Source organism: Nyctereutes procyonoides, unplaced genomic scaffold (assembly GCF_905146905.1).
Source record: "Nyctereutes procyonoides isolate TBG_1078 unplaced genomic scaffold, NYPRO_anot_genome, whole genome shotgun sequence".
NCBI lineage: Eukaryota > Metazoa > Chordata > Mammalia > Carnivora > Canidae > Nyctereutes > Nyctereutes procyonoides.
In genome coordinates, this window is record NW_026575048.1 from 30,742,026 (window position 1) to 30,763,041 (window position 21,016).

The 21,016-nt window shown below is 39.9% G+C and overlaps 1 protein-coding gene across 7 annotated transcripts in view; it reads right to left on the minus strand.

Moving 5' to 3' along the window:
- DHX57 (DExH-box helicase 57) overlaps window positions 1–21,016 on the minus strand; it is a 63,720-nt gene that overhangs the window by 8,818 nt on the left and 33,886 nt on the right. For all 7 annotated transcript variants that reach the window (XM_055327025.1, XM_055327024.1, XM_055327023.1 and 4 more), the window contains 11 exons: window positions 18,860–18,976; window positions 15,993–16,089; window positions 15,001–15,174; window positions 14,183–14,383; window positions 12,692–12,968; window positions 9,956–10,051; window positions 9,789–9,872; window positions 6,650–6,784; window positions 5,690–5,764; window positions 3,480–3,614; window positions 166–366 (listed from right to left, as the gene is read on the minus strand). In XM_055327025.1, the coding sequence (XP_055183000.1) occupies window positions 166–366; window positions 3,480–3,614; window positions 5,690–5,764; window positions 6,650–6,784; window positions 9,789–9,872; window positions 9,956–10,051; window positions 12,692–12,968; window positions 14,183–14,383; window positions 15,001–15,174; window positions 15,993–16,089; window positions 18,860–18,976 (1,592 nt within the window). The remainder of the gene's footprint in view (window positions 1–165; window positions 367–3,479; window positions 3,615–5,689; window positions 5,765–6,649; window positions 6,785–9,788; window positions 9,873–9,955; window positions 10,052–12,691; window positions 12,969–14,182; window positions 14,384–15,000; window positions 15,175–15,992; window positions 16,090–18,859; window positions 18,977–21,016) is intronic.

Genomic DNA, 21,016 nt, shown 5'->3' on the forward strand with positions numbered 1-21,016 from the left:
ATTCTTATATTGATTACATGTTGAATATAAAACTTTTTAGGTGTATTAGGTTAAATAAAATTAAGATTAATTTCACTTATTTGTATTTTTTACACGTGACTACTAGAAAAATTGAAATACAGCCCTTAGGGGGGCTCCTTCAGAGACGGAACTGCTAGCCTTTACCTGATGGGAAGCAGCCGCAAAACGGATCCAACCATCATCCAAGGACACAACAAACTCCCCTCTCTGAAGCTGCACACTCACTTGGCCTCCTCCGAACAAGACCAGCGGGTACACGGACACCATACTGCAGTCTCGGATGAACACCCGACTGGTTTTGATCTTTTCATGGTACACCAGGTAGGGGCTGTCAAAGTGTCTGACCTGGAACAGGAAACCTCAGATGAGGGCACTGGCAGCCTGAGGGGAACTCCACCCACTCCATGGATTTAAGTACCACCTGTCCATTGACAATTCCCCAAATTATCTCCAGCCTGTACCTTTCCCTTGAGGACAGACTTCTACATGCATCGACCTCAGGACGTCTCACTTTGGATATCTAATAATCATCTCAAACTCATGTTCAAAAAGAATTCTTGATTTTCCCCAACTTACAGTACTCCCCTCCTGCTCAGTAAGTGATATTCCCGTTCACCTAGCTGCTCACGTCCCAAACTGAGAAATTTTTCTCATGTTGTCGAAATGATCACTAGGTCCTGTCAGTTCTATTTTCAAAATACATAATGAACGGACATATTCCCCGCAATGTGACAGCTACCACCTCAGTTCAGAGCATCACTGCCTCCCACAGACCACTGCCACAGCCTCCTAAGCATCTGCTTGGCTTCTGTTTTACATCTCAGTCTCCCACCTAGCAGCCACGGTTACCTTTTATTTATTTATTTTTAAAAATATTTTATTTATTTATTTGACAGAGACAGAGAACATAAGCAGGGGGAACAGTAGGCAGAGGAAGAAGCAGGCTCCCCACTGTACAGGGAGCCCAAAGTGGGGCTCTATCCTAGGACCCAGAGATCATGACCTGAGCTGAAGGCAGACACTTAACCCACTGAGCCACCCAGATACCCCTGCAATGATCTTTTAAAAACATAAATCCAATTAGGCTCAAAACCTTCCAGTGACTTCCTAAGAATAAAATCTCAGATCTATGGCCCACACAGTCCCACACAACCTGACCCTGCCCACTTGTCCCGACACATCTGCTCCTCTGGCACCTCATCATCCCATTCCACCTCTCCCAACCACTGGTCTGCATCTCCGGAAGCACACCAATATGCTTCTGTCTCATGGTCTTTGCACTTATTTCCTCTGCTGGAATGCTCTCTCCCTAGATATCTTTATGGCTCGCCCTGTACTTCATTTAGGATATGCTCAGTTGCTTTCTCCTCAGCAAGTTTTTCCCCGACCATATTTGGCAAAATGGCCTGTCTCTTATCACTCTCAATCTCTTATTCTGTTTTATTTTCCTTGATTGCATTTGTCACTAACCTGAGATGATTTGTTTACTTATTTCTTTCCTGTCTTGCTCAGCAGAACTTAAGCTCCCTGAGGGCAGAGACCTTGTCTGTCTAGTTCATCCACTGTCCTCCATGGATCAGAGTAGTGCCTGGCACAGAGAAACTGCTAGGAGATACTGAATTGGATGCCTGAATAGTTTGGAATCATTGCATGAATGTCATGGTAAACTCAGAAGAGGAGGTAGAACTAACTGTGACCGCTGGCTCCTAAGTACGTATGTAGCTGAAAGACCAGATGGCCATCTGGTCCTCAAAGTCTTCTGGGCTGAGGAGACCCTTTTAGTGCTTGGCTGACACGTTACTCAGTAGTTCCAGGGGTTGGCCAGCCCTCACACTTCAAATTCTCTTCCTCCATCCCCCTGTCCTCTTTTTCTCCATCTCCCCTCAAAGTTTTATTGAGTGTCTGCTTTCAGGGAGGCGCCCTGCTACATGTCAAGAACATAAAAATGAAAACCATACAATTCCTGTCTTTAGAAATTTCATACTTCCATGAAGATGATGTACCACAAACCATGAAATAACATGGTAAGCACAACTGTGGATAAAATGCACACCTGATGGTGGACCAAGAAACAAAGCAACTTTGAGGGAGAGTTGCTTAAATGGAAGCTCAAATTAGAGGAGCCTGCTGGGAATGAGAATGTATTCCAGGTTCCAAGAAAGCATGTTACATGTCATGGCACACAGAATGATCAAGGGAGGAGCAGTGGGAGACATGGTAAAAGAGGGGCCTGGCCTGAAAAGTCATGGGAGAGTTTGCAGGAGACTCCATATATGAAGAGTTTCAAGCAAGGGGATGATGTGACCCAATGTATGTTTTGTAAAGTTAATTCTGGCAGCAGTACTGTAAAAGGCTGGAGAGAAAGGACCAGAAGTCAGATCATTATAGCACTTTAGAGAAGAGACAGATGTTGGGGTTTGAAATGAGGAAGGGACAGTGGGAAGAAGAGGAACAAGCACATCTGAGAGTGTCAGAAGGCGGAACTGCTGGGACCTGGTGTCCACAAGGACTGGGGTAAAGAGAAAAGTGGCAGGGTCTCTACGAGCGCAGGGTTCTAGTTTGGGTGGTGCTATTCACCAAGACGGAATACAAGAAGAAAAGAATGAAGTGGAAAATACGGAATTTGAATCTTCATTATCTGGCTGATGATTTCTGGCAGGAGAGCTCAGAAAGAGCCCAGGCCCAGAGAGAGAGGAGCAGGGGCTCAGTGACAGCACACAGGCGGCAGTGAGAATCACAGAGCTATGCTCTGATGGTTCAGGAAGAAAAAGTGCACTACGGTGAGAAATGAGAACTCAGGACAGAACCGCTATTTCAGAGCAAAGGAAGAAAAACTCCTAAAAGAGGTGTCAGGGGATGATCAGAGAAAGGGAAGAAAGTGGCATTTCAGAAGCAAAACCACATGAAAGAGAGTTTCAAGAGGACAGGAGGTTAGCGGTGTCAGATACTACACAAGAGTCAAGTCTGATGAGGACCAGGGGGTGTTCACTGGGTAGGACACCAAGGAGGTGATGCATAGCTGGTGGTGAGTTCAGTGGAGCGCTGGGAACAGCCTCAGCAGCAGGCCTGGCCTCGGGAGAAAGCACCGAGGAAGTGCCATCAGCAAGCACAGGTCATTCCCTTTTAAGGCACAGATTTAGTGATCTCATTACATCCTTCTTTTTTTTTTTTTTTTTTTTTTTTTACATCCTGACTTCTTAAATCCCCACTGCAAAGAAACATCTGAAAGCAGGTTTGAACATTTTTTTTGGTATCCAGTAGAATTTTCTTGAAATGGAAATAGTCTTTCCCCAAACTGCCCAATTTCTAGTCTGTTCATACTTATTCAACCTCCCCCAAGACAGTGGTGCTGCTGGGGATGGCGAAGGATAGAAGGAGGTCTGGCTCACTTGAAGGGACTATGCTGCTCCCCACAAGACCTGCCGTATGTAAATAGAGGTGTCTCCCACCATTCCTACCTGGTAGTTCACTGAAGAAGGGTGAATGTGCACGTATCCATCATTCTTGGTGACAAACTTCAACTCATCTGATTTTGGTTGCATTCTGACTGCTCCGGTACTGGTCTTCTGAAATTTCCCTTCTGGGCTTTTCACCTAAACAACAGGTTTTTGGAAAAAAATATAATAATAAATGTATGTATGTATGTATGTATGTATTTATTTCTATGACCAGAAGCATCCCTTGGCACAAAACCAGTCTTGTCTGAATGCTTTGGCTGTTTCTTCCCTGCTTCCTTTTGAAGGTAGTATAAGCATACTTTCCCCCTTTTATTTCTTTTTTCTGACCACCAAGAAGTGTGGATGTAGGTGCAGTAGCCCTGGGAGACTCTACGGCACACCAGCCATATGGGGGTAGATGGATGTTGCTAATTGGAGGTCTGAAACCGATTCTCAGCTGCATCTAGCTGGCAGCAGTGGAGGACGAATCTGCTACTTTTGGAAGTAATCCTACTTTTCCAAATGCCTTTCTTTCCAAATGAGGGGGAAAAAATGAATAAACACATTATCTCATTTAAAAAGAAAAATTTTAGGGACGTACCTGGGTGGCTCAGCGGTTGAGCGCCTGCCTTCGGCCCAGGGCAAGATCCTAGAGTCCCGGGATCGAGTCCCACATGGGGCTCCATGCTTCTCCCTCTTCCTATGTCTCTGCCTCTCTCTCTCTCTCTGTCTCTCATGAATAAATAAACTAAAAATCTTTAAAAAAATTTAAATATATGTGCACATATATTTATATATGTATAAATGTATATGTACATACACATATATATGAATTATATATATATATGTTTTGCAAAAATAATACATGTTTACTATAGAAAATAATATATTAGGAAAAAATAAGAAAATAAAGATATCTTGTAATCACATGATTAAGAGATAACTTAATTGTATCTGATAAATATTTTCATTTTTGGTGTTAGATTTGTTTTTATACAGAAACAAATCTATAAACATAAATAAAAGTACACAGGTACTGAAATTAACATAGGATCATTTTCTATAATCTTTTTAAGCTTAATATTTTGAGAACATTTTTCCATGTTATTTTCTTAAAACATAATTCTAAATGGCTATATGGTATCTAGTTGTAAGGATCTATAATCATTTAATAAATTCCCTATTATTGGTACTTTTGATTGTTTGCAATTACAGAACTAGAATGAACATTCTTCTAGCTGTAGCTTTATGCATACATGCAATTAGTTTTTAATAAGTCCTCAGCAATTAAATTTAGAAAGGGTATATCAATTTACACTCCCACTAACAGTAAGAATGTTCATTGTGGGGGGCTTCTGATAGCAGTAGTATTACAATTTTTAAAAACTTGTGGTACATCGTAATCACCCAAAAGCCCATAGTTACCTTTAGGCTCACTCTTGGTGGTGTATATTCTATGGGTTTGGGCAAATGTATAATGACATGTATCCATTACAATGGTATCATGCAGAGTATTTTCATTGCCTTAAAATTTTTTTATTTATTCTCCCCAATCCTTTGGGGTTATTTTGTCTCCATGCTTTTGCTCCAAATGATTTTTTTAAATAAATTTCAAACGGTTTGAAAAGTATTCAAGTACCGAACAGAAAATGTGCCAGAAATTCATCAGATGTCAACTGAGCATTTAACAAAATGATAAACGAGAAACAAGTTTGTACTCTGACAAATTCAGTCTTTCTAAGTTTGACAAGGGCTGGGAAATTAAAACTCAGGTACAACAGCAATGTACAGATAGGGTTTTCCAGAAAGTTGGCCACAGGTGGTCCCATGCCAGAGCCCTAGCTTGTTTGATTTTGTTCTTATCTAACTGTAGTCCAGAGCGGAGGCCATAAGGGAAACTGTGGTAGAATCAAGCTTCTATCTAACATAGAAGGCTAGTTATGCACAAACTACTGACAGGGTCACATTTATGTACATTTAAATTTCTGGAATGTCGTAATCTGTCAGAAGGATTAAAAAGGCACTTCATTTTATACAATAAATGTATTCTTGAATGATGTATTAAACAGATTTGGGGAATTGAAGGATTGGAAATGTGTACAAAGTTTAAAAGGCTCTGTGTTTATTTGCATGCATCTCTTTAAGATAATTAATTTGTATGTCTTAACTTATGTCCCCTGGCTACAAATCAAACAAGAAGTGGTAGGACCCAGAAAAAAATGTTTTGTTACCTGCACCACATTTGGATAAAGAGCAGCACACAGCATTGCTGATATCAGCTTGGGGTTCTCAGCATTTGAGTTTGCCTATGAGAGAAAGCAAGCATTGATCTTATAAGTAATGTGGCTACTTCTGTCTGTACCCTAGAATTTATCATTAGATTACATATGATTTCTTTCTTAAAACAAAACTAAAATACCTAATTTCTATGTTTTTGCTAGAGAAATTCTTTCCTTCTAAGTAAAAAATAAGTCTACTAGACCATATGCACACAGGACCCACTCCAAGAAGCCCCAGTAACTCTGGGTCTCTGCGAAGCAATTACAAAGCCAGTGCTTCTAAGGATCAGTAGACAGAGATTCTGGTTCATGAGATGTTCATCATCTGCAGAAAGAACTAAATGCACTGAGAACAGAGTGGCATCAGGTTCCTCTTGAAGAAGCGTTCTTCCCACGGTCATATAGAAGAACTATCCTTGGTTGGAAAAAGGCTGGTGTGATTTAAGAAGACATTCTTGAAACATCTATTTCACCTCTTATAGGCTTATCAAGAACCAGTGCGGGGATGCCTGGAGGGTACAGTTGGTTAAGTAGCTTGGTTTCAGCTCAGGTCATCATTTCAGGGTTGTGAGATCAAGCCCTGCATCAGGCTCTGTGCTCAGCAAGGAGTTTGCTTGAGTTCTTCTATCCCTCTCCCTCTGCCCCTCCTGCTTATGCATGTACTCTTTTTCTCTCTCTTTCAAAGAAAGAACAAACGAATGAACGAACTGGTATGAAATTAAAAAAAAAATGTAGCAATTAACAGAAAAACCCTTCTGTTTTTAGGAGTGTTACCTGATACTTTGTGGAAAGAAAATCAAGAATGCCACTAAGCCCACTGTTCAGAGGGCTTAGGTGAAGAATTAAGGGAGTTCATATATGGTTCATGCATCAATTGAAGAGAAATAAAAGAACTAACTACGCATTCTTTACCTCTTCTCCTGTGGCGTCCAAGATACCATCTCCTCCTTGGGCCCTCTTCTCGATTTCCCTTGCTCTGAGTCCTTCCTTTACAAAGCCTATATCTGATAACAGTTCAGTGAATTGTCGTTTGAGGCTGGCCATCTCCTGAAAGAAATAGAAAAAATCTTTAAGCCCGGGCATCAGCAAATTGAAGATGCGTGCAGAGTGTTTACTTCAGTGGATAGTAGTGAGGCTCACACAGGTCCATCACACAGGTATGAAGATTATCTTGTCTGGTCATTTCCAGAAGGGCAATTTTTACTTAGATGAATTGGCAGACAGAGTGAAAGAGCTACCCAGAAATTCACCAATTTCAGAAAACCCAAGGATCATTTATTTAACTCAAAAATCACATTTTTTCTTTTTCTTTTTTTTTTTTTTAAGATTTTATTTATTTATTCATGAGAGACACACACACACAGAGAGGCAGAGACACAGGCAGAGGGAGAGCCCGACATGGGACTCGATCCTGGGTCTCCAGGATCATGCCCTGGGCCGAAGGTGGCGCTAAACTGCTGAGCCACCCGGGCTGCCCCCAAAATCACATTTTCAAAAACACACTCATTGGATTTGGGGTAGGTCTGACTTTCCTGGCCATTCTTAGGACAGCAGAACAGTTTACTTTGGGTCCCTAGCTCAAGGCACTGCAACATCACCTCACTTGCATTTCTGAGCAGATCCTCTTGGCCCCTTCCTGGAGCCTGGGTTGGTAGTGTTCTCTCTCAATGGATGTGGAATCCCCAGCTCTGAACTTACTTTCTATGACCTAATGATCCTTGGGCTCACATCTTTTCCTAGGAATAAGGATATTACTGAGTGGTTTAGATGCAGACACCCCTTTGTGTAGCCGAGCACAAGTGTGAGAAAGAAAAGAACAGACCTATTTTTCTTCTGCCACTGGTCAAATATAGGCTGTGTATCAGACAACACGGAAGGAGGTAAGGACAGTCAGGGGAACCGAGAGCCAAGCAACACTACTCTGTCTCGATGACAGCTCAACTATTTTCTCGGAATGTCTCAGGTACACGTGGATGACATGGCAAAATATAGCTAGGATTTCTCTATCATGACAAAGTTCTCATTGGTATTTTAATAAATCTTAATATCTTTAGGGAGAAGAGGGAACTTGGATGGACCTTCTAGATCACAGCAAAATGTACATACATCATGAAGAAAACGAATACATTTCATAAGAAATGTAATTTGAAAGAAATATCATTTTACACTTAAATATTAATGTCCTGAGGGCATATCTACTACTGCCCCTTACAGATAACATACCCTCCAGACCAGTGGTTCTCAACCTTGGCTGCATACTAGAATCCCTTGGTGCACCCAATGATAACAATGAATCCACCCACAGAGATCTAGATGTAACTGACCTGGGATGGAACCTAGGCAGTTTTCCTTATTATACTGTTTTTTTTTTTAAATCTTTTTTTTTTTAAATTTTTATTTATTTATGATAGAGAGAGAGAGAGAGAGAGAGAGAGAGAGGCAGACAGGCAGAGGGAGAAGCAGGCTCCATGCACTGGGAGCCCGATGTGGGATTTGATCCCGGGTCTCCAGGATCGCGCCCTGGGCCAAAGGCAGGCGCTAAACCACTGCGCCACCCAGGGATCCCTCCTTATTATACTGTTAAGCCTCCTCAGGTGAATCTAATATGCAGCCAGGATTGAAAATTATTACTTTTGATATACTTAGAACAAATGATGCTTCATTATAGTACACCCCAAGGCATAAGAGAAGGAAGGCAAACAGTGAGATGCTTTTGAAGTCTTTTATTTCATTTTAAATAACCAAATTCATTCACTTGTGCATTTCTTCAATGAGTCTTTACTCAGTATCAACTGTGTGCTAAGCACTGTTCCTCGTTGCAGTGTTGAACACAATAGTAAGGTCTATGCTCTGAAGGGGCTTCTGGGATACATGGATGGATGGATGGATGGATGGATAGATAGATAAATGTCAGGTAGTGGGAAGCACTAAGGACATTAATTTTGTGTTCTACTCCAAGACATCTTTTATTTTTAAAACAAATTTCAAGCATTTATTTATTTGAGAGAGAATGACAGAGATAGCGAGAGAGAGTATGAGTGAAGAGGAGAAGGAGACACAGACTCTTTGTTGAGCAGAGAGACCCACATGGGGCTCAATCCCAGGAACCTGAGATCATGACCCAAGCCAAAGGCAGATCTTAACTGACTGAGCCACCCAGGTGCCCCGAGACATTTTTTTTTTTAAGATTTTATTTATTTATTCATGAGAGACACAGACCACGCACGTGCAAGAGAGGCAGAGACACAGGCAGAGGGAGAAGCAGGCTCCATGCAGGGAGCCTGACATGGGACTCGATCCTGGGTCTCCAGGATCACAACCTGGGCCGAAGGCGGTGCTAAACCGCTGAGCCACCCGGGCTGCCCTGGGACATCTTTTAATAGGAAAATAAAGTCCTTTCCCTTCCCCAGCCTCAAAATCTTTGAGTAAAACAATGCTTTAAAAAGATGTGTACCACCACTATTCTGGCTTCCATACCACTTTGGAAAGGTGCCTAAAACACTGTCATAACAGAGCACAGAGCCCTCTCCCTCACACAGAAGTGGACATAAGAAAAATTAACAAAATCTGGTTCAGTACTTGTTCTCTGGTTTTGTGGAGAAGGTAAGGAGTTTGGGGATGGTCATAGACTGCTCTGAGAATATGATGAGAGCCATGGTCCCTGTCTCCAAAATAAAGCACATATGTTTAAACATATGATTTTGCATACAAATTCGGGGTTTATGGATCCAGGTTAAGAATGTCTGGTATAATTACTAAAAAACGGACTTCCAGTAAGCTGTAATTTTCACAGTGTCTGTATTCTCTGATCCTCCACACAAACACAGATTCACTGAAAAGAGGAAAAATGTATCAGTGGAAAGGTTCAGCACAGAAGGCCTCAGAGGATATAAAACAGGAGTCTGTTTTACACAGCTGGTAAAGCCAACCATATTCCAGAAATGACATTTTTAATGTCAAGGCAGGACAAGCGAGACAAAGTTGCAACACCCTCTTCTGTGTGGCTACAACAGAAAATGAATGAAAACAAACTGCCATGGGCACAACTCACCTGAAGAACTCTTCCAGACAAGAAGTTTTGTCTGCAGTAATTGTAACTTGCACGCATTCCTTCTTTCATACTTAGCTGCCACCCCTACATTTTGAAGAAAATAAAAGTGAACTTACTCTGTCGTTAGTGCCAATTCTAGTAATACATCTCAGTTATTATATGCTTACCTTATATGCTCGTAGAAGGGCCAGATAGTCACTGTTTGCAAATGCAAATTCTAGCTTTTTCTGGTTAGCTTCCTCTTTTTTATCCCAGGGAGACACCTAAATGAGGAAAACCAGGTTTGAAGGGCACATTCATTTAACCTGAGGTTTCTTTATTTTTTCTTCAAGATTTTAAGTAATCTCTACACCCAGTGTGGGGCTCGAACTTAACCCCAAGATCAAGAGTTGCATGCTTCACCAACTGAGCCAGCCAGGTGCCCCAAGATTTTTGATAAGAATGCCAAGACCATTCAATGGTGAAAGAATAGTCTTTTCAACAAATGGTACTGGGACAATTGAATCGTCATATGCAGAAGAATGAAGTTGGACTCTTACCTCATGCCAATTTGCAAAAATTAACTCAAATACACCAAAGACCATAATGTAAGAGCTAAAACTATAAAACTCTTCTGGGGCACCTGGGTGGCTCAGTCAGTTAAGTGTCTGACTTTTGATTTCAGCTCATGTCGTGATCTCTGGGTTGTGAGATCAATCCCCATCTTGGGCTCTGTGCTGAGCTTGAAAGTCTGCTTAAGATTCTCCCTCTCCCTCTGCCCCCACCCCCAAATAAAAATAAAGCTATAAAACTTAGAAAACCACATAGGGATAAATGGGATGAATCTTCATAACTGGATCTGGCAATGGATTTTTTTCTTTTTTTTTATTGAGGATTTTATTTACTTACTTAGAGAGAGAGGGAAGGAGCATGTGCACATGTACACACATGTTAGCAGGGGCAGTGGCAGGCAGAAGGAGAGGGAGAAGTAGACTCCCAGCTGAGCAGGGATTCCCATGAGGGTCTGAATTCCAGAACCCAGGGATCATGACCTGAGCTGAAGGCAGACAACCTAGAGAGCCTCCCAGGCACCCCTGGATTTTTTTTTTTCTTTTTTAGTGTAGTTGACACACGTTACATTAGTTTCAGGTATACAACACAGTGATTTGACAAGTCAATAATTTATACATTATGCCAATGCTCTCCACAAGTGTAGCTATCATCTGTCAATGGACAACACTATTACAATATGGTTAACTATACTCCTTATGCTTGCCTTTTATTCCCATGACTTATTCATTCTATATCTGGAAGCCTGTATCTTCCACTCCCCTTCAGCCATTTTGGTAATAGATTCTTTTTATTTTATTTTATTTTATTTTATTTTATTTTATTATTATTTTTTTTAAGATTCTAAACTATGACAATGGAAGGTCAAAGAACAAAAAAGGGGATAAACTGGACTTCATCAAAATTAAAAACTTTTGTGTTTCAAAGGAAATATCAAGAAAGTGAAAAAGGTAACCCACAGAATAGGAAAAAATATTTGCAGATCTTATTTCTCATAAGGGACCAGAATAAACAACTCTTACAAATCAATAATAAAAGGATGAATAACCCAATTTTAAAAATGGGCAAAGGATCTGAATTTCTTGAAAGAAGATACACAAATGGCAAATAAGCAAATGAAAAGATGTTTATTATCATTAGCCATTAGGGAAACACATATCGAAACTACAAATTCACAACCCCTAAGATGATTATAATAAAAAAATCAGATAATAACAAGTGTTGGTGAAGATAGGGAGAAATTGCAATCCTGATAAAATCCTGGTAGAATGTAATGTGAGGCTACTCTGAAAAAAAGCCTGGAAATTCCTCAGAAAGTTAAATAGAGAGTTACCATTTGATCCAATAATTTTATTCCTAGGTATATACTTAAGATAAATGAAAACCTACATCTACATAAAAACTTGTACATGAACGTTCGTAGGCAAAGATGGGAACAATCCCAATGTCCATCCAGTGCTGAATGGATAAACAAAATGTGGTAGGAACGTCCATACAAAGGAATATTATTTGGCAAAGGAATGAAGTACCGATTATGCTATAACATAGATGCACCTTAAAAGCATTATGCTAAGTGAAGAAGCCGTCACCAAAGACCGTATGTTATATTATTTCATTAATATGTAATGTATAAAAGAGGTAAATCTATGAAGACAGAGCAAATTGGTGGTTATCTAGGGCTGTGGTGGATGAGGGATTAGAGGGCGGAAGGGGTGTGACTGCTAAGGGGTTTCTTTTTCTAAAAAGATTTTATTTATTTGAGAGAGAGAGAGAGAGAGAGAGCGCGCGCACAAGCAGGGGGAGCAGCAGAGGGAGAGGGAGAAGCAGATTCCCCGCTGAGCAGGGAGCCCGATGTGGGGCTTGATCCCAGGATCCTGGGATCAGGATCTGAGTCAAAGGCAGATGCTTAACCAACTGAGTCACCCAGGCACCCCTGCTAAGGGGTTTCTTTATGAGGTAATAAAAATGTTTTAGACTTGACCATGGCGAGGACCTAAAAATTACTGAATGTACAATTTAAATGGGCAAATTATATTCCAATAAAACTGTTTAAAAAAAGTAGTCCACTTTTTGCTTGCCTGCATTTTCTGATTTTTCTTTAATGAGCAAAGATGTAGCAGATACAATAAAAAGCACATTTAGGTTATTTTGATAAGATGGATCTTTAGTTCTTAATCTTTATTTGAGGTATGGATTTGAGGATCAGACAAAAGTTATAGACATTGTGACCTAAGAATTCCCATATATCATCCTCACAAGAAAATGTGGGGGCGGGGGTCTCACATAACCCTGAAGCCCCCATGGTCCCCTTAGAGACCTATGGACTCCAGTTTAGATGAATGTTGTTTACTTACAAAAGGAGACTTAAAAGCCAAACTGGCAGCAATGGTGAGGGCAGGATCCAGACAGCGGAAGATAGACCCAAACAGCATCAGTTTGCCGATTCTCACATCCACGGGCAGAGAGGCCAAGTGATACCCTAGGGGGGTCAGCTTTTCATCTGGAGTTAATGCTCCTAAGTCTCGTAATCGTATTTTTGAGGCGCGGAGAGAGTCAGTGTGCGGCGGCTCAATGAGCCGAGAAAACACAGACTGGAGATTGTGAGTGCTAAACATCTCTAAAATTTTAATTCTACAAAAAGAAAACAAAATAATAATTTGGCCATTTTATTTCTGGAGAGATGACACAGAGAAGTAAGCTTCTTTCTTGAAAGAAAATAGTTGATAATTTCCCAGACATATGCTTTCATAAGCCAGACAATGCTAGTTTAAATACATCTTTTTTTTCTTTTTCTTTTTTTTGGTGGGGGGAGGCGGGCAGAGAGAGAGGGAGAGAGTGAATCCTAAGCAGACTCTGAGCTGAGTGCAGAGCCCGATGGAGGGTTTGATCTCCTCACCCCAAGATCTTGACTCTGAGCTGAAATCAAGAGTTGGACGCCCAACTGACTGAGCCACTCAGGTGTCCCTGAGGTGTTTTTAAACTATATGTGCTATGTAATTACATTTTCCCCTCTCTCATCTTCCCTCATGGATCATTCAACTTCCAAAGCTTTCTTAAATCCCCTAGTTCCTCTCATTTGCACTGTTACTACCTTAGATCAAGGCATCTGCTTGCCCAACTTCTTAAGACCTGACTGTGGACACTTAAAAGCAGGGCCTAGGTCTTGTATCCTATGTATCTCTAGTGCTTAGCTCAACCCTGGCAAATGGAAGGCTTTCAAAACATACCCGCTGGATAAAAAGAGAGCTGTAACATCTTTGTACAAGGAACTTTTTTTGCTTTGGGCTATTATTTTATGAGCATACTCCCTCCAAGTAGTGAATGGGTCATAGGGCATGGATAGTGTGAGTTCTAACATCACACGACCTGCATTTTCAGAAAGGCTGAACCAAAGGTTCCCTGGCATCAATAACACTGAGTTCCATCATTCGTTCATTAAACCCTATTTTATGATATTTGTTCTTGTTTGTCAGATAAATAATGGTGTTTTTCAAGTTGTTTCTGTTTAGCTGGCTCTGATAATGAGGCTGTAGATTTTCTACCTTTGATGATTTAATATTGGTGTTGCTCCTAGCAGAAATTTGAGAAGTCAGATTACTTTCCTGAGTTACAAATGTACTCTTAAGCTCTATTTTAGGGCCATTTTTTTGCAATGTAAGAGATCTTCCTGTGCAGACCGTGAAAACGAATGGTAAAGGCAACACTGAAGAGCTCTTTGCAAATGAATGAGTTCATCCATGTTCACTCTTAGCAAAATGTCTTCTACTAAGAAAAAGAAAACACAGAACTTAGGGTGAGAAACATGAAGACCTTCCAGAAGCCAGAACACAAAGATCAAGATGTACCTCAGACACAGCTGTTCTAATGGTACTCTTTGTATTTCTGGTAGCTGCTGCTTTAAAAGCTGGTGATTGAAGTGATGACTGGTGAATAAGTGGAAACAGACCCCAGAGGCAACACGGCCCGCTCGACCTTTTCTTTGAAGAGCATTGGCTTGAGAGACAAAAGTATCCTCTAGGCTCTCCATCCCTTTGCTGGCATCATATCTACAGAGAAAAAGAAAATGTAAAACGGAGTTATTTTTTAAAAACATGGCTAAGACCCTACTTTGCATGGAGAGAATAGAAGAAATACCCTGCTTCCACAGAAGAACCCAGTGTCCTCTGTGTTCTAGATAGTTCAGTCCCTGGTAGGAGCACACAGTGCTGATTTATGTGGTGTCAGATGTTGGTGGACTACATACAGTTCCTTTATGCAACCTTTCTTTTTATTTTTTTGTATTTATTTTGACAAATAAAAATTGTATATATTTAGGCTATACAATGTGATGTTTTGATATATGTGTACACCATGAATGGTTACCATAATCAAACTAATCAACACATCCATCACCACCTATATCACCTCTTTTTCATTCAAGCACATGTAAAGCATATGAAAGAAAGGAAAAATAATTACTTTCAAGGTAAAAACCTTCAACTTTGCATCTCTATTTGACTTTAAGACTATGGTCCTGGTATAGAATCACTCATATATACTCACATAGTTTTCATAAAACATTTTTTCAAATGGCAATCCATGCAGCTCAGTAGCATTAATAATTAAGATGTCACTCTAACTAAGCCATCTTTAGCCCTTCTCTTACATCGCCAAAAGAGAATACCTCTTTTCTTTCATTTTCCCAGAATCAATGACATAGACAACATCATCGATGGTTATGGATGTCTCAGCAATGTTGGTGGAAATTATAATCTTAGTAACACCCACAGGGGGTTTTACAAACACAGCCTGCTGCTCTTCACTGGATAAAGATGAATGAAGTGGGTGAACCACACATCTGAAAGGAAATAAAAAGCACATTTACTGTTCTAGCACAAAAGGCTGAAATTGGATTAATGATGGGTGAATTTCTATTAAAATTAACAACAGGACTCCAAGCATCAGCAGCCTCTCTATAACCTGCCCTCAGGGTCCAGCTCTTCCAAATGGGAAGGTTCCTTCTGAGCCTTACAAAACATTTACTCAGTTCTATGAATTAAAAATCTTGCACTAACTGGGGAAAAACTGGAGTGTAACTTAGTAGTAAATAATCAAGAGGACTAGATAGTTGATATTCTATAAAGTAACAAGCCTAGAGCACATTAACCAGTAGAGAATTATTTTTCCTCTATCTTTAAATCCAGAGAACAAGAGGCAGAGACAGTCATGTATGCTAAGAAACTTAATTCTTGTATTTCTAGGGAGTGTTCATTTCTTCAGTATTTAATATGAAAACTTAGATTGAAAGTTTGATATGAAAACACATGTCTTGCTACTGGAAAAGAAACTGTTACAAATAACTTTCTCAAATGGCAGCATTTCTTTGTTGTTACTTACACTGGCTTCTTCCATCCCCTGTACATGGCAACTGAAATTATATGTAATTTTGCTGAGTCACTACGCTAAGTAAAGAGAAATATTTTTATTTAATGGAATGGGAATGACTGATTCCCTGGAACAAATAGGTTTGTCTGCTTCCAGCTGGCATAACCAAACGTATTCTTGAGGAGTGACACCAGGGTCTAAAGAGGGTGATGGCTGTCAGACTGTTCTGGTTATTTATCTTTGCATATAACTGCAACAGACGATTAAGGATAGGGAAAGCAATTAACTTACCGATGACTGCGTCTGTTGTTGAAAAGAGAATTAGATTGTAGCTGTTCATATAGCATTTTGATTTCTGCTAGTCCCGGTAAAAATACGAGTATAGCACCTGGGTACATAAAAAGAATCAATGTGATCGATGCAAAAAAAAGAAAAACTAATATGGACTACAGAGCTATTTTAAATTTTAAAAATGTAATAAACTGAGATTTTTTTCACTGTCAGTTTCTGTTGTAAAGTCCCCAAGGATTTAATGGATAACAGTGTTTTTCATACATTTTCTGACTTAGCTCCAAAATGAATGGGGCATAATTATCTTTCTACAAGAGGAAAAACTTAAGTGTAGAAAAATATAATACCTTAAGTTATACAACAATCATTAGCCAAACTCTTTAAACATATTTCTTCAGTGCACTGAATAATTGTGGAATATTTCAGTGCCAAGAGTGGGCACTCAACAAGAGTCACCTTCTTTTGTGCTTTATTCAGAGAGGAGATTGATGCCCCTCCTTTAATCCCACAAATATTTATTGGGTGCCTATGTCAGCCCTGTGCTAGATACAACGGCATATAAACCAAAGATCTGCCCACAAGGAACTCAGGACCTATTCTTTATCACCGTTATTCTCCCCACTAAGTAAATAGGGAAACTAATGCTTTTATACTATGAAGTGTTGAAACCAATCCTCAAAGATACCTTTTGCACCCTTCAGAGTTCCATTTTTGTAATAATTTAGTTTCCTTATTTACTTAGTGGGGATTTTTTTTTAAAGACTTTATGTATTTATTTGAGACAGAGAAAGAAAGAATGAACAGGAGGGACAGAGGGAGAGGGAGAGAGAATTTCAAGCAGACTCCATGCTGAGCACAGAGCCTGATGTGGAACTGTACATCACAACCCTTGCATCACGACCTGAGCCAAAACCAAGAGTCAGTTGCTTAACTGACTGTGCCACCGAGACACCCATAAATAAATTGAACTTAAAAAGAGTGGTAAAATAATCTATATGGATGGGGAAATTTTTTTGGTCTATATTTCTATGTGCCTCCTGATCTGTTCTGCCCTCACAGCTTGGTGACCTGTATTTGAGATAACTTTTTTTAATAAAGTAAGCTCTACATCCAATATGGAGCTTGAACTCACAACCCCAATGTCAAAAGTCACATGCTCTGCCAACTGAACCAGCCAGGCGTCCCTGTATCAGGGTTATCATTAACATCCACAAACATATCAGAGTCCCCAGAGTCCCCTCACTACAGTTACTCTGCTGTGAATTCAGGTAACTTTCTAACAGTTCTTTTTGTCTGCTATGCCTGATGTTTTTCAACAATCATCTTTTCCTTTGGGATGAACAAGACATTCACCCCAGTGATAAGGCATTAGCCAACACTAACTATTTGCCAAAAGATAACAAATAAGGCACTTTAATTCTTTCATGTGGCTCATGATGGTAACAAATAAGGCACTTCAATCCTTTCATGTGGTAATAATTACCATAATAATTACTAAATTATTAAATTTATTATTAAAGTCTAAGCAGAGGAGGGAAGCCATTCCCACTTTCTAAAGCACTGTGTAGTGAGCACATGACGTAACTGTTTGATCAACTTATGGTCACCCAACAATGGCTTGCATCTATTCATGCACATGACCAATTTTTACTCTGTACCTAAATATTCCAGATATAATCCCAGAGTCTGAATAACACAGTCGTGTATGATAAATCCTTATTCTTAAGGAGTTTACATTCTATTGAAGGAAACTGTCAGCAAACAGACCTATAATTATGGATATAATGAAGTGCTAGAATGAAAATGAAGATCATTTTTGGATATCATAATAGCTTAAGGAGTAGGGGGGGTGGGAAAACAAGGTGGTCAGAGAAGACTTCTCTGAAGAGAAGATATCTGACAGAAACCTGAATGATGGGAAGGATTCAGTTATGAGATTTGGGAGATAAGGGGCTGCAAATGAGGTTAAGAAGGCCACTGGGATAGGAAGTCACTGAGTAAGGGGAAAGTAGTGATTGCTCTGGGTCATTCTAGTAGCAGTAGCAACAGTGATCATAGCAATAATGACGATATATGTTATGATTATAATGTTACCATTATTAGAGATGGTATTTACTGGGCATTAACTATATGTCTGGTACTGTGCTAAGTGCTTTACATATGGTCTCTTTTTTTTCTTTTTTTTTAAAGATTTTATTATTAAGCAATCTCTATGCCCAACATGGGGCTTGAACTCACAACCCAGAGATCGAGAGTCACATGCTCTGCTGACTGAGCCAGCCAGGCACCCTCTACATATGGTTTCTCTTAATCTTAAAAATAGCTGAATGTCAGAGGAATTATGACTGTCTTCATTTCACAAACAAGGAAACTGAGGCAGAGCAAGGATAAAGACTTTATCCAAGGCTACACAGTTCCCAAATAGCAGAGCTGGAAGTTTATCAGACTCCAAAGCCTGTTCTCTTAACCCCCCTGCCCTGTGACCTCCATATGCAGAGTCTTCATGGGATTCAAACACTTATTACCAGATTCTCATTTAGCCTGGGACTGAGGGTTTAATATATGGAGTACCCAGATCTTCTTTTTAGCTTTCCTCCTTTTGGACTTTGTATTGTTAACATCTTTTTGCTCAGTGGGAACAAGAGAATAGCAAGCAAAAAGGAGTCGGTGAACCTCAAAAAGTAAAAGGTAAAATTTCCTCCTGAAAAGCCTCATAAGCAACTTTACACACAACTAGGGGTGAAAAAGTGAGGGTGGGAGCAAGGGATCCAGGAAGGGAGGTCGGCCCCACAGTACCCACTGTCTCAGTAAGCGAGCTGCCTTCTTTTTTGCCATGTTACACACAAATGAAGACAACAAGTGGTTACCTGGAGGGTAGGAGTGCTTTCCATCTACAATCCACTCTAACAAGGCCTCTATTAATTCGAGATTAACCTTTTCAAAATCCATGATGGACATTGTTTTGATGACTGATTTGCTAACTCCTGAAAGAAAGGTAAACATCAGAAGGATAATTATCCTTATTAAAGCAATGATGCCTGTGAACTAGGTGAGTCTCTTCATTTAATAACACAGATGTTCACATTTACTCACCGAAATGAATTGTTTTCTTTCAGTCTCTCAGAAAATACGTTCTTACTAGGAGCACTTTTTGCCTGAACAATGACTTAAAGAATAGGCACCTGACCCTGCTGAAAAGGACCAGATTGGCCACTTTTTCCTTTCTTCCTTCCCCTCTTTTATCTATCACTCATTTATTGACAATTTAAATCTTAGAAACAAAATTCAAGTCAAATACAGTTTAGAAACCCTTTCCAGATTCATCAAGTCATGAGTCAGATCAGATAGAAGTCCAGGTAACAGTGATTCAAGGAATAAAAGGACAAAGACCACAGCTTTCACCAACATCCTCACAACAGTGACTCTTCACCTTTAAGTTCCTTTGAGAAAATGGCAAAAGTTCTGGATCTTCCCTGAAAAATACATATGATTTTAATGGCTTCACCATGAACCCTTGAAATCTAGTCATAGACTTTTAGGTAAGGGTCTCCAGTCTCCTCCTAATTTATCTAGGACTAGTGAAAGACAGAGTTCTTTGGGTTGTACTTTAAGCCTGAGCTCTTTTAAAAATAAATAGCTTATTCCTGGGGAGACTAACTCTCCAAAGACCACTGGCCTTTCTTTTTGGGTCTTCTTAATAGCCTATCACCCTAAATATAGTCTAACTGGAACAAAATAGTTGCAGGTGATATTAAGGAAGGGAAGCTTCCTATATTATGCTGAAAAGTTTGAAGAGTGGCAAAAGCAGTTTCTAAACAATGTTGTTCTGGCAGTATGAATCTGATGTTGGTCAAACATGAAAGAAAGGAAGATACAAGCTACATAAATATGGATGTGGCTAGGTGTGGAAGGCAGAGAAGGAATAATTTTTATATGTCAAGATTCCAAAAAGCAAACTTTTCAAAAAGGAGAAAGAATTAGCTAACAGAAAAAAAGAGAAGTGAAAATAATTTTTAAAAAATTTTAGTTTGAGGGATCCCTGGGTGGCGCGGCGGTTTGGCGCCTGCCTTTGGCTCAGGGCGCGATCCTGGAGACCCGGGATCGAATCCCATATCGGGTTCCCGGTGCATGGAGCCTGCTTCTCCCTCTGCCTGTGTCTCTGCCTCTCTCTCTCTCTGTCACTATCATAAATAAATAAAAAAAAATTAAAAAAAAAATTTTAGTTTGACAGTTTTTGCTAAACAATCATACACTTAAAAGGACTGATTATGATTATTTAACTAGAAAAGTTTTAAAAATTGAGCTCAGAAACATGTAATTTTCTGAAAAGTCAGGGAGCCTTGACATCAACTAGACCTGGTCTTTTGTTATACGGAAAGGGAGAAGCTAAGCGGTCAGCCCACTATCACGCAGAGCCAGGTTTCTTGACCCCAAATCTTCCATCCTCTTCCTTCAGAAAGGAGTTCTCAGAAGTGCTTTTTGAACTTGGTAAACTGTGTACTTGAAATTAGAAAGGTCTGGCTTAATTCAGTCATAATTTTTATTTATTTACTTTTAAAAGATTTTATTTATTTATTTTAGAGAGAGAGAGAGCGTGAATGGGAGGAGGGGCAGAGGGAGAAAGAATCTCAAGCAGACTCCACGCTGAGCATGGAGTCCTTTGTGAACCTCTAGCTCACGACCCTGAGATCATTACCTGAGCTGAAATCAAAAGCTGGATGCTTAACCCACTGAGCCACCTAGTCATCCCATCCAGTCATAATTGTTAAAGAAAATTCTGAAATTTCAAAGGAGAAATCAAGGGGGTTTTCCTGTAACAGAATTTAATAGAATAAACAAATGGGAATTATCAGCTGGTATGACGTATGGAAAGAACACAAACTTTTTGACTCAGACATATTCGGATTAGAATTACAAATGTGCACTGATTAGCTGGGCCCTGTGCTGGGAGTTTGTATTATCTCATTTAATTCCCTAAACAACTCCATTTTATGGTTAGGGAAACTGAGGTACAGAGAGGAAAG